This window comes from Anopheles bellator, chromosome 1 (genome assembly GCF_943735745.2).
Source record: "Anopheles bellator chromosome 1, idAnoBellAS_SP24_06.2, whole genome shotgun sequence".
NCBI lineage: Eukaryota > Metazoa > Arthropoda > Insecta > Diptera > Culicidae > Anopheles > Anopheles bellator.
Window position 1 is genome coordinate 40944795 of NC_071285.1, and position 13047 is coordinate 40957841.

Consider the following 13047-nt stretch of genomic DNA (forward strand, 5'->3'; position numbering starts at 1 on the left):
TTGGCCCGAGAGTGTAGCCCCAGCATGTCCTTAATAGCCAAAAAAGGGGTTCAAATGGTTAGCCAGCATAAACGAACGAGTTACACACTGTTTCCGCTACTTTCCCGAAGCCACTGCTGAGCTGTCCCAAAAAGCGCCGGGGGATCACCCTTCCTTTGGTCAATAATTTTCCACAAATTTAGCTGAAGCTGGCCGAAATCCACCCGAAGTCCGGAAGTCTTATCGCCCCACCGGTCCCTGTGCCGGGGGTTTGGTTTGGAAACATTGATGAGAGTTTTCTTTGCCCGGTGACCAACCGGCCGGGAAACCGGCAAATCTCGGTTCGATCGACTTCGGAAGGGCCAACTCGAACCGTTTGGGGTGGGGGTCCTGGCTGACCGGACCGGACCGAAGGCTGGGTCCGTGTGAGCTACGGTGCCTCCGCATATTTCAGCCGATTTTATGGCGGTGCAGAAACGATAAATTTCATCCGCCAGAATCGGCTTTGTTTATTTTTAATGAAAATTTATTAATACTTTTTCCCTTCCAATACCCCAGTTTCGTCCCAGGGAGCCCAGCGGGAGGCAGGTTTCCTCAAGGCCAGAGGTCTCCCAGACGCCCGACGCGGACCGTCGTCTCGTCTAGAGCGATGCAGTCGGCCGTCCGTCGGGGCCGACTGCGACTGGCATTTGGTTTAGATTTGTGGCTAGAAACAGGGAAAAAACCCTCACATACACAGAAGGCGGGCCAGAGTTTGTGGCCCATTGCGTCATCGTTGTTTAGATTGAGTTTATTACGTGTTTACACTCCACGCGGCTGTGTTCAGTGGTCGGCAGATCGTTTCTCTCGGTTGTTTTAGACGACCAAGGGAACCAAATTCGAATCGGGATCGGGTCGGCTGGAAAAGTCATCGCACTCTGTCCGGGGAAAACTCCTTCGGTCGGAAAAACACCCCTACACCGGGGGCAGTCAAATGGAAGAGAGGTCAACCTCTCATCAGGAATTTCTCCGGCCCCGTTCGGTTTGCATGGAAATGTGCAGAGAAATTGAAATTTCACTCTCGAAATACCGACCGAATGCCGGACCATGGGGTATGAAGGGGGAGGGCGGGCTTTGCATCGGCAATCGGGGATAAAAGGTCAAAGTCCACGTGGCCCCGATTGGGCGAGGATTTATTCCAAAGCCCCAAACCAGTGTGGTGCTCCTCCCGCCAACGGTGCGCATTTTTCTCGAACTTTCCACGAACCCAAGCCGGCCAGCCAGCCAGCCAGGGTTTTTCTTCACCTGCACAAAGCGAAATTACGACGAGCGCAGAGCCGGAGCGTGTACATTCCGGGGGCCCACTACCCGGAGCCGGACCCACAAACAGCAATAACAACAATAACAGTGGAAATGGAAAAAGTGAGAAAAACTAGCACCTCAAAAGCCGTTGGTCGGTGTATCCATCATTGAGTTTCGTTTCGTTTCACTTCTTTTTCGGCTCGGCTTCGCTAGCCGTTTCGAACCAGCACAAAATGGTGGCCGAAAGTCAGCCGCATCAATATTTATCGTTTGCAGCTCGATTCGAGTATTCAGTACGGAGGGGTCCATTCGAATGATCGGCTTTGAGTCTTTGGCCGCTACCGAGAGGGATCGCTCACTTTTTCGGGCACCAGTGGCATTAGGCTAAGCTGCCGGGTTGAAATTGTCCGGTAGATATTTCAGCTATGGCTGGCAGGGTCCTATGCGGCTCCGATTTGTTATGTACCGGATATTTTCATTTGATTTAAAACTTTAAAAGTGCGCTAGTTTCGTTCTTCAAAAACTAAAGCAACTTTGTTTTACAGAGTAAAAGATAGTTGAACAGAGAGTTTTGCTTTTTCGATTTGAAGAAAAAGCTTTGGAAGCACATCGTTTGCTCGGTGATTAATTTCGACACTTGAAAAACGGTGATTTAGATTTGAAATACAACGGCCATCTTGGTGCAGTGAAAATGTTTAAAGTCGAGGAATGGCAGTAGTTGCCGGATATACACCAAACCTTACACAATTGGCAGAAGCAGCAACTTTCCATCATTTTATGGGAAAGCTTTATGGGACGCTTCCAGAAGGAGACAATGCTAAATTGGTTTATTTTAGAAACAAATGATGAAAAAACAAATGAAACAAATGAGAAAGCTTTGAATTGATGAAAAAAGGACCAGAATGGGCCCTAGAAAACGGTTAAGTGATATTACAGCTAAAGCCGTAAAATACGCAATAAGAATTTGGTCCGGTCAGATTATTTCCTGTTTGCTGATTACTTCGAATAAAAATATTTTGACGAAGGAGCTTCTCACGGTACACCAGATAAAATTTGAAAATATCCGCTCCGTTGCAATATACATTCAGACGATAAATAAACTCACAAACGATTTCGTAATAACTTAGAAATATGTTAATGTTAAAACTAGTCAGCCCTTGATTGAATGTTTTTATTATACGTGTTGATAGCTTAGAGAATTATTCGTGATGAAATTCATCCACCTTACGTTGACTCATTTATCATTTGACTGACATCATCTTTGCAAAGAGTCCCAAAGAGCTAGCATCTTTAGCGCAAAGCAGCATGTCACTCCACGCCACCGTATATTAATGAAAAGTGTCTGTTTGTTCGTAATTTAATAACATGGTCCCGAATAAAATGTGTTTACAATCGGCCACAGTAAACACTCGGGAAGGCCGCCATCTGACACACAGAACCGACTCGACCGGCGACTGGAGTTGATGTAGCTCCATTTTTTCTCATCACCAATCGTCGTCACCATGTGGCGACCAAAGGCCCCTCCAAAGGCCTCGCGTGCTCGGAAAAATCTCCTCGAATCTGTTCCGTTTCGACCGGAAAAAACAAGTGCGCCCACCAAAGGCTCCGGGCAAAGCTCTGGCCGACGCCGGGATGAGAAATGCGACTGCCATATTGAATAATGTAGTCAATCAATTTTGCTTCCCAGCCACAAACAATCCATCGCCGTGCCCGCCGCCGCCGACTGGACACGGAGTCTGGAACTGTGGATTTTCATCGAAGAAAAATACGCGCCCGCACTCCACTTGATCCACTTTCCGTTTTGAAGCAGCCACACCGCAAGCTTTCTCAAAAAGCACAAAATGATCACTATCAAGCGGAAAACACAACAACGCAACGTAAAGATATGTAATCATCGCCATCGGAGGCGCGGGTGCAAAAACGGCCAAGCGGCCATAATCATAATCATTTCTCCGGGAAACCTTTTCTGCATAAATCGCGTTTGCGAGAAGGATGCGCCAGTGCTAGTGCCGCTAACGAGCAGGCTGCCTCCGAAGGATACAAAACTAGAGCATCGATTCCGGGCCGCTCCGTAATGTGAGTAGTTACATTAAAGCCCTGCGCTTGGTCGCTCCTCTTCAGCGCCATTAAGCCCGATGATGGATGACTTTAAGCAAATTCAAAAGAAATTGCTCTAATCTCACAAAAGGTCACCGCCGTGCTCGGGGAGTGCTCGCTACATTCGCTACACGCTTCGTACTTTATTACATCGTTTAATCATCTTTACTTCCGCTTCGAAGCACCTAGCAGGACCCACGGCCACCCGGGGCCGTTGTTTGTTCTTCCGGCGACCATCGAGTGACCGACGGCATACGCCTTAAGGCAGCTTTCTTGTTCGCCGTACGGTACTTGTAAGCCGACGGCACCGCCATCGTTTGGATGGACAATCGTTTGATCCCAGCCTTCAGGTCCTTCTTCCAACGGGAGCCCAAAGTTGACCGTTGGTCATCCGCTTCGGTCCGGTCCGAATTGATGCGCTCACCGACAGGGAATTACAAACGAAATAAAAACGCATAAAAAGCTTTGCCTCGGATTTTATTACAACCACCCATCGGATGGTCACGTCCTGTGGGTCACGGCGGGTGGAGGGGTGCCCTAGCTTTGCCACGGTCACTGCACATCGGTCGAGCACCGGATGACCTTTTCTACGGTGCGTTAAACGGTTCGCGCACGAAATCCTACCGGCAGGACCTGCCGTAATCCCGGACAACTTCGAGACAAGCACCGTGGCCGTCCTTTAGGCGCTCCCTACAGAAGGGATCCCGCGTCGGCCAACGGGGCAGGGCTACAAAACTTTTGCCCATCGCATTTGCCCACTTCTTGCGGCTCGGGATCATTCGCAGGTTGTAAAGTTTGTGCAGAAAATTGCTCGCCGCGCCTCGGCGGTAATCTCGGAGAGGACCCCCAACACACGAACAGGCAGAGGTTTTTACGAGGCCGGCGAGCCGTGCGAGATCGTTTATCATATCGAAATGCGAAATTGAACGCGGCCCGCCCAGCAGCAGCAGCAGCAGCCCCGGTGCCGGTTGGCGAATAAATACGGTTTATGCTGGATTATGCTTGCCTTTTCATTCCCCGTGACGGCGCTGATGGCGCATTAAAAACATATTCCGGCAAAGTTTCGCCAGCCAATCCAAACGGCATGGGGACAGGAAAAAAAATCGCCGGAACTATGCTTGTCATGTACTTAAGCGAAACTTGGACCCTGCTTCCTCGGAAGCCTCTCCGTATCGCTTTCCAGCGCGAGCCTGGCTTTAAAAGAAGAAACTGTCCGTCTCGTGCCATTAGCGGGAAATGGTGAATTATTTACCTACCCAGAGGGCATCCCAGAGGATTCAGCGTCATCTCTTTCCCGCTCCGAACTTTGGCCACCGAAACTGCGCAGCTGCCCCGATGCGTGTTGAGGCCCGCTTTAAGATTTGTGTACGAATTTACAGTTCATTTTACGCTCGTTTAGCGAAACATAAATCAAAACGATGCCGGGGGTCCTTCCCTCGGGGCGGGCCGCCGTCACGTGCGGGGAGGGCGAAAAGTTTACATGAGGTGCCTGACATGTGTCAACCGATAAGAACGAAGGAAAGTATTATTGCAACTCCCGAATCACGGAGGCTTTCACGTGACTGGCGCTGGTGATAATACGATTTTCACCCGCGAGTGACGCGAGTCACGCCAAGCACACACGCGTTCGTGTAAGGTTGATAAATTTTTCGACAACCCTGTGACACGTGCCTCGGCAAACTTGGTTGAGGTGATGCCCGATGTTTTTGGTCCCGCTACGAAATTGATTGTAATGAAAAATGGCGGTTTGCTTGTTTCTTTGAATAACTTCTGTGGGAACCTCGTTGCCAGTGGTTGTAACTTGTTAATAATTGAGTAAACGAGCACTAATCAAATGAGCACACGCGGTGTTCGTAGTCTCCGGAACGAGTGGCTAGTGGCTGCTCCCTGGGTTCTTGGGTTCATATATCAAAGAATAAAAAACCCGAGATATCCTGTTTGGAACACTGGACCCATCTGACCCGTCGTTTCTTTTCATTTCAGGTACCATCATTGCTCATCGTTCGCCAACTCCACTGCCGCAGACACGCTACAGGTAATTTAAAGTCCACCCTAAGTAGTAGGACGTAAACCGACCGAAATAAAACCCCTTTTCGTTACGGGGCCAATTTCCCATGAAATGCTTCGCGTAATTACCGAGCTTCCGTAAGTTTCGACGACGCAACCAACACAAAAAGACCACCACCGATCGTATCGTGTAACCGTCACGATAATAAACTCTTTCCGGTTCATTTTTACACTAGTCCTGCGCTGGCAGCGACAAGTTAAGTAGAGGACACAAAAACCAAACCGAAGCCTCCCGAAAAAAAAAAATCAATCTCCACTAATTTATTCGGAAACAATTTGCTCCCCGTCGCCTGGGACCAGCCCAGAGAACGAGGAGGTTGAGCATTTTAAGCTCAGCTACCGAAGCGGAAGCGGTAAGTGAACCGCACGACAAGAACATGGCCCAACGGAACACCGTTAGGGCGCCGTGAGCAAAGGCTTCGCCGTGCTTCCCCGAGGATGGAAATATCAGTTTGAAATTGTTTTTTTCTTTGCGTTCGGTGCCCAAGAGCCACCAACAGCAGGACTTCGGTAACGATGCCACCGGATGTGCGAGAGAAGCTGGGGCTGGTCTTCGTATTTTCGGGCCTGCTAGTTTGGTCCCGTCCGATGTACGCACGGGCGACGGGTCCTTTCGGGCGAAAGTTCGTTCGGTTCTTCTAATGATATTTGTACTTGAATGGATGTTATTTTCGCAGCCCGCCTCGAAATTGGAAGCTCGGGTGCGGCTGTGTGGCCACTCGTTACACGAAAAGTTACCACAACCAAGTCCAAATCTGCCAAGACAAATTTCCAATGGAATAGCTTTGATTGCTTTTGGATGGTTACATTTTGGACAGTGCCCGTTGCATACATCTAGGCGCACGAACGTATTCAAATAAAATAGAATTTGTGGCATTTTCTTGTATGCTGCATTCGCATGTTCGGTGTGGTGAATTATTCTATTAAGTCCATTTGCCCTAGTGCTGGTTACTTTCGGTGCAACCCTCACTCAGGCCAACAGTCACAATGTACCTTCCATGGGCCACGGACTGCTACCGATTGTAAGGGCTATTCACGGAATCCAATTTCAGGAAAAAGTTTGTCTTGTCAATCAGTCAATCTGCAGGCCGCGGAGATAAATCGTGTCGCTTCCGGTCCCAACCACCACCGGAACAACCGAAACGTCTTGCGAGAAGTTGCGCCCCTTGAGAGCCAGGCTCACCTGAGCCGGCAATAAAGCACGGAGCACTATGTCGGCCGCTTACCACAACGTTTTCGTTTCAACGGGCAACACAATTAGGTCGGTACTGGAGGTCGGTTAGTGGAGCGCGGCGCTCGGTCCAATCGGGAAAAGAACCGACCAGAACGTGACAGAAACTTTACGGTGGTGGCCCCGGGCTTGACAGTAACCGGAAGCGATCCATTTTCCCGACCACTGCAAGCGGTTGTGTAATATGTAAAATCCTGTGCAAAGTGGTTGCATTTGTTAGCTGACTTCGGACTGATGGGCCACAGAGCTGGAAACCAGTGCCGTGCGGTCACAGGGCAGTTAAGCAGATGCAGTTTTGGTTCTTCGAAATTCGGACACTCGTTCACGGGCTCGAGTTGGGAATTGATGGCACACTCTGCTGGAAGACGGCCCGAAATGGAAGGCAACTTCTTGTCTAAGGGCTCCGGAAAATCACATCCCCTGGTCGTTAGTTCCGGGTCGATCGCACGCATGTTAGTAACAATCCCGGGCGAGGGCCGGGTGGCACATTTTTGGGGGCCACCGACGCCGAATTTATGCAGCCCATCCTGCGGGCGTGAGCTTCACCACCCGGATCGGCAGATGACATCACGGGACACAGGGGGGCGCGGCAACTATGAATTCGTTGACCTAAATTTATTCCAATTTGCATTAATAAATTACCCGTCTTCCGGGCAGGGCGGAAGACTGGCTTCTGGCCCCCCACCACTCGTCGGCCGGATGGGTGGCATCATCATAAGATGAGCCTCATTGCAAACACCATTGTTTGCAAATGATGGCCATCGGGAATGATCGGCATTGGGGGGGCCGAGCGTCCGCCTTGGCAGATAACGATCATAACAATAAATTTCACCCACCATCGCGGTCCCCCAGTGTCCCGTAACTTCATTACCGCCAGCGGTGGGACCGTTCTCCTTATCCGACGGTTTGGGCGACATTTTTATGCTTCGCTCCGTTCACCGTCGATGAGCTTCGAGCACGGGGAGTTCGTTCGGATGTTTGTTGTTATTGCACCCGAACTCCAGTCTGCTGCTGCTGCTGCTGCTGCTGCTGCTGCTGCTGCTGTGGAAAGCGATAACAACTCCGGGAAACTCCGGCTTCCGGTTCGTGCGCCAGGTGCGAACCGAAAGGTGAAAAGTGGATCGATGGATTGCTTCCTTTGGCGCGGCTTGTTTTGCTCGTGAGCCCGTCCGGAGCGAACCTCGAAGAGTGACACCGAGCAGAAGGAACCGGAAGTCGGGCGCGAAACTCGGAGGATGGCGCTTCTCATTACGCTCACTGCGCCATTCGGGACAGTGCCAGTCATAGGGGAACCATAATTTACCTCGGTCCCGGACGTTTTCATGGCGAAACGCGTTTCGTTTGCAGCGCTCGGTTCGGGGCACCATAAAGATCTTCCCAAAAATTCCCATGATTTGATCGGCAAAATTCGATTTCGTTCGAATCACGGTCCGCCATCGACAACGATCTGATAATACGGCTCAAAGGTTAAGCTATAACAATCGCACACGGAAATTGTTTTCCACAAGTTCTGCCTCACGGTTTCGTGGAGTTCGGTTCGAAGGTACACGATGAATAAAATCCAACGCTTTACGTTGCCAAATTGCGCCAAAGTCGGGCACTGCCGAGTTGCCCCGGGGGCTGCCTCCGGGAGATCGGCTAACGGCGGATAGCATCATGAATTTTAATTTGAGCGAAGTAGCAAGCCCGATTTTTTCTTGGTATGGTACGGCCAACGGAATTACTTCCAAATATTGATACAATTTTCGGCCAAACATGGAACAAAGATAAAAAAAAAAAACCAACACAACGTAACGAACCGTCCGTGGCCGATTTTTGCAGACCCGAAGCACGGTTGCAGTTAAAAACTTTTGCCAATGCTGCAGTTTTCTGCAGTGCCACAGTTTGTATTCATTACAACCTCCGGTACGGGGAGCCCAACATTGTTTTTCATTTTTCATCTACATCACGTGTGTATGTGTGCTTCATTTTACATTGGAACCACCCCCGACGGAGCTCGCGGGAGGCACTCGAGCGTCCGAGTTCTCCGAGGAGCGATGTAAGCAGAATTTGTAACTTGATTTCGGGTTGGAGCGGTCCCGCGTTTCGCTGCGCTACATTGTGCCGCCCGGGGCGATGCGTGGCCGTGGGAGAGCATAAAAAGTAGAAACATATCTCGGACGCTAAAGGGTCATCGTTGCAACAAACAAAAAACAACCTGCGAAAACTTCCACCTTAAAGCGGGTTAAGCTCTGTGCGGGGCTACAAAGTTGTGCTGTGCCTGTGCCCTGTCAACAGCTGCGAGCGAGAACTAATTAAAGTCCTCATTTGCCGGACTGCCCACTAATGGGCCGTGGGCCGAAATGGGGCCGTGGTTTTGGGTTGTGTTTGCTGGCGCGGCCCAATGATTGATAGTAATGGAAGTTTGCAACTTTGCGAGCACCACGGCCACTGGCCAAGGACTGTCACACGACCTGCGTCCTTGCTAATGGTGAACGCCTGAAGTGGAGTGCTTGGGGTGCGGGATACCCGCGTCGGCATGAATCCTAAGCAGGGCGTGTTATGGAAGTTCTTCAATCGCCGCTAGGTGCCGGACAGTTGGCAAAGTTCCGTCCGAGCCAAAGTTGGCAAAGCCATCCTCTGGGGCCACCCCGCGCTGCGTGGCATATTGTGAATTGTTAAGCAATCTATTTGAAGTTATTTATTATTTATTTATAAAGAACGGACAGAGGCGTAACAAGCACCAACTCAAAGTTTTCCACTCAAGTTTTTGATGCCCTGTCGGGGTTCGAACTGAGGGCTTTCGCATAGAAACCGATATTTTCATATTTTTGGCATATTTGACTTATAAGACTTATTGGTGCGATTTATTTCTGATCATTATTCTTGTGACAATCTGTTGAATTTTATTTTCTTCGTCCTTTACTGACAATAGTCAGCTTATTTAGAGACATTTGATTTTTCTTTAATGGACCTAATTCTACTGCAATTTTGTGTTATTTTTACGATAAATAATAAATAAAAAATAAATAAATGAAATAAAAAAAAGGCAGTAAACTGATGGATATATTATAGTTTGAAAAGTATCACAAAAAACAGTAGGATTATTATATCAATACTTAAAACTAAAAACAATGAAGTAGACATATAGAACGCTCAATTACTTTAACCTATTTATTCTACTTAACAACTGACACTGATCATACGTGCTGCTCAGTATTCTTTCAACTTCATTTAACCAAGTTCACCCTAAGCTCATGGATGGACGTAACGTTAAGGAAATAGTCCGACAGTGCCTCCAACGGATTTTCGGATAAATCGAGCGCATCCAGCCTGAAGCGGGGCACGCCAGCGTCGGGCAAACGACGAATATTGTTTCTCGACAGGTTCACCGCCCGAAGGTGCTTCGTCCTGTGGAGCGCCGCGAATGGGAAGCTGCTTAATCGGTTCTCGGCCAGATCGACAGTGCTGAGGTGCCGCAAATCGAACAGCCGCCCGTCGACTTCGGTCAGCAAATTATCGCTAACCTCCAAGTGCTGTAGCTCAAATTTCCTCTCAATTGGTAGCCAGTGGAGCGATTGAATTTGATTGGAGTTGGCAATCAGCACCTGGCAGTGTGGCCCTATCGTCAACTGTTTCAGACCATTGCCCGATACGTCCAGCTGGGTGGTACGTTCGGAAAGCTCCGGAAGATGGGTGAGATTGTTATGCGATATGTTTAACGCTCGAATTGATGCTTCCCGCAGCAGGGAGACTGAGGAGACTCTATTGTTCGCCAAGGAGAGTGAATCGAGCGACAGTTCTGTAGGCAGCGCGGGTAGCACCGTGAGCTGGTTGCGTTCCAAGTTAACCACTTTCAGCTGAAGCAATCCCTTGAACCACAACGGATCGATAGCTTCAAGCTCGTTGAACGACAGATCCATATTCGTTAGTTGCTGACAATCGAGGAAAGTGTCCGAAGCAAGTCGGTTGAGTCTGTTGTGGGCAAACGAAACCGATTGAAGTCGGTGTTGACTTTTGAGCAACGCGGTGGGCATCGTTCTTAACGGTGTCCCCGAAATCGTCAGGTGCTCCAACAGTCGCCCGTAAAATGCATCCCCATCGATCGCTTCCAACCGCTCCGACCCAATCTCGAGGTGCTTCAGGTGAACAAGAAAGGTGAACTGAACCGCTCGAAACTTTTCGATGGCAGCTCCACGAAGCAGCAACTTTTCCGTGCCCTGATACCAACGGAACTGATAGCCATCCAGGGCCGTTACGTTGTTGCGGCTCAGATCGAGTGACAGAATGCGGCCCACAAAAGCGGGAACTGTCTCCAACTTGTTGTCCCCGAGGGCTACACTAATTGGATCCGTTTGGGTTCCAACGTTTCCTAGACATCGCTCGCCAACGGAAGGCAGCGAGTTGTTCGACAAGTCCAGTGTTGACAACTTAGGCAGGTTACGGACATACGGACACAGTTCGTCCAGTGTTTCGATACGATTGTCCCTCAGCGATAGCTCCACCAACTCGCTCAGCAATGCTGTGGGAAGGCTTGCCAACGAATCGATATCGTTCGAATCGACTTGCAGATAGTGGAGCGTCGTTCCTGAAAGGATCCTTTCGTCCAGCGCCTTCAGATGGTTACCGTTGAGGTTTAGATACCGCACCGGGGAACCGTGGAAGGTGGCCACCTCGATCGTGGTCAGTTCGTTGTATGACAAATCAATCGAGTGGAGCCGTGCGAGACCGGCAAAGGTGTTGGTCTTGAGAACCGTCAATCGGTTGTGGGAGATCGTTACATGGTGCAGCTGTTCGTTGAAACGAAACAATAGGGCGGGCAGTTCCGTAATGCGATTGTGGTCCAGGTAGAGTGTCTCCAGTGAGACCAAACCTCGGAATGCATCTTGATCGATCGAAGCGATCTCATTGCCGTACAGCATCAAGCTCTGCACGATCGATCCGGTTTGCGTTACATTAAGCACCCTCAAGCGGTTATTTTGCAGCAACACTTCGGTAGTTCTGAGCATGTTCAGGTCCAGATGTTGCAGCTGATTCCTTTCCAGGTTGAGCCGCGAAAAGCGAGCCTGATCGCGGAACGTACCCCCGGCGAGGTTCGTTAGTTGATTTTCATCCAAATCCAGACGATCCAGTAACGCTAGCCCAACGAACGCGTCCTCCGATAGGCTTTCCAGGCGGTTCCGCTGTAGGTGAAGCTCCTCCAGTTTCCTGTTCGACATCAGCAAACGCCTCGGAAGGGTGGTAAAAAAGTTGCTACTCAAATCGAGACAGCGTAGCGCACGTAACGGCGCAAATGTGTTGCCGTGCAAGGTGTGGAGAAGATTCCCCTTCAATCGTAACTCCGTTAACGCCTCTAACGCCTGGAATGTGGCTGGCTTCAGCTGGGCGATGTCGTTGTAGCTAAGATCGAGCACCTGCAGTCGAGGTAACGCTTGTAACCCGTTTCCCTCGAGTGAAGCGATCCGATTCCAGCTCAGATTAAGAAATGTTAAGCTCTGCAGTGCCTCCAGCAGGTCCGGCTGGATGAACTTTATGTCGTTTTCACTTAACGACAGCCACTCCAAGTGTGTCACAGCCAGGAACACGTCGCTGCGTACGGACCGCAACCGATTGCCGCTAATTGACAGTGACTTGAGAGCAGGCAGACCGGCCAAAGCCTTCTTCGGCAAGTCGGTCAGCCAGTTGTTGTCCAAACGAAGAGAGGTTAGGTTAGTGTACGATCCGAATGCCTCCTCTTGCACCGTGAGTGCTCCAACGGGTACACGAAGTTGTTTCACCGCCGGTGGGCAGTGTCCACGGAGGAGGGCCGAGTCGATAGTCGGATGCTGACCCTCCACAGCACACTCTTCCACCTTCCAGTCGGTCAAATCTTCATCCTCCGGGTTCCAAATGTTAGTCGTTGATTCGATTTCCGGTGACGGCACGGACACTGTGACCGTTCCCAGCACACTCGGCGTAAGGAGAATCGCTACTGCAACCACTGGACTGTTTTGGATAGATTCGGAAATGAGGTTGAGCAGTGGACACGAGGTTTTGGCGCAATCGAAACTTACGAGAATGGCCAGTGACCCATTTTGAGCGTACCGTGGCGGACAGCCACTCCGGGCTACGTTGGCGCTGGACTGCCCTATCGATCGAGTGATGCGTAGCAAAGTGCGAGTGCATAGCAGTCCCAGCCACTCAAGGTTACCCGTCGATGCTCCGATGACCTTTTGATGATCGGTGCATCACAAGGCGCTTAGCACTCGCCAACTGATAAGCCCTTGAAGAGGGCCCGGGCGATAGTACGCACGCTGGCAGAACAACATAAAGCATGCACGTTTGAATGTTAGCGAGTGAACGTTTATTGTTTCCGACTGTTCACGCAGCGAACCCAACGAGCTTATTACAGACAAACTCTATGATAGTACGGA

General features: G+C 50.1%; 1 protein-coding gene across 1 annotated transcript; it reads right to left on the bottom strand.

Annotated features, from left to right (window-relative positions):
• Window positions 1-9800: 9800 nt before the first annotated feature.
• Window positions 9801-12762, bottom strand: LOC131206363 (protein artichoke-like). The gene is made up of 2 exons (XM_058198890.1): window positions 12688-12762; window positions 9801-12619 (listed from the first exon to the last, which is right to left on the bottom strand). The coding sequence occupies exons 1-2, from the start codon at window positions 12705-12707 to the stop codon at window positions 9865-9867; spliced, it is 2775 nt and encodes a 924-aa protein (XP_058054873.1). The 5' UTR covers window positions 12708-12762; the 3' UTR covers window positions 9801-9864.
• Window positions 12763-13047: the final 285 nt, after the last annotated feature.

What these genes read in the sequence shown, in the direction of transcription:
- LOC131206363 (XM_058198890.1), bottom strand. Translation starts at nt 12,707, where the DNA reads ATGGGTCACTGGCCATTCTC. An exon ending in ATGGGTCACTGGCCATTCTC is followed by an intron (nt 12,620 to 12,687) that starts GTAAGTTTCGAT and finishes TATCCAAAACAG; the next exon opens with TCCAGTGGTTGCAGTAGCGA.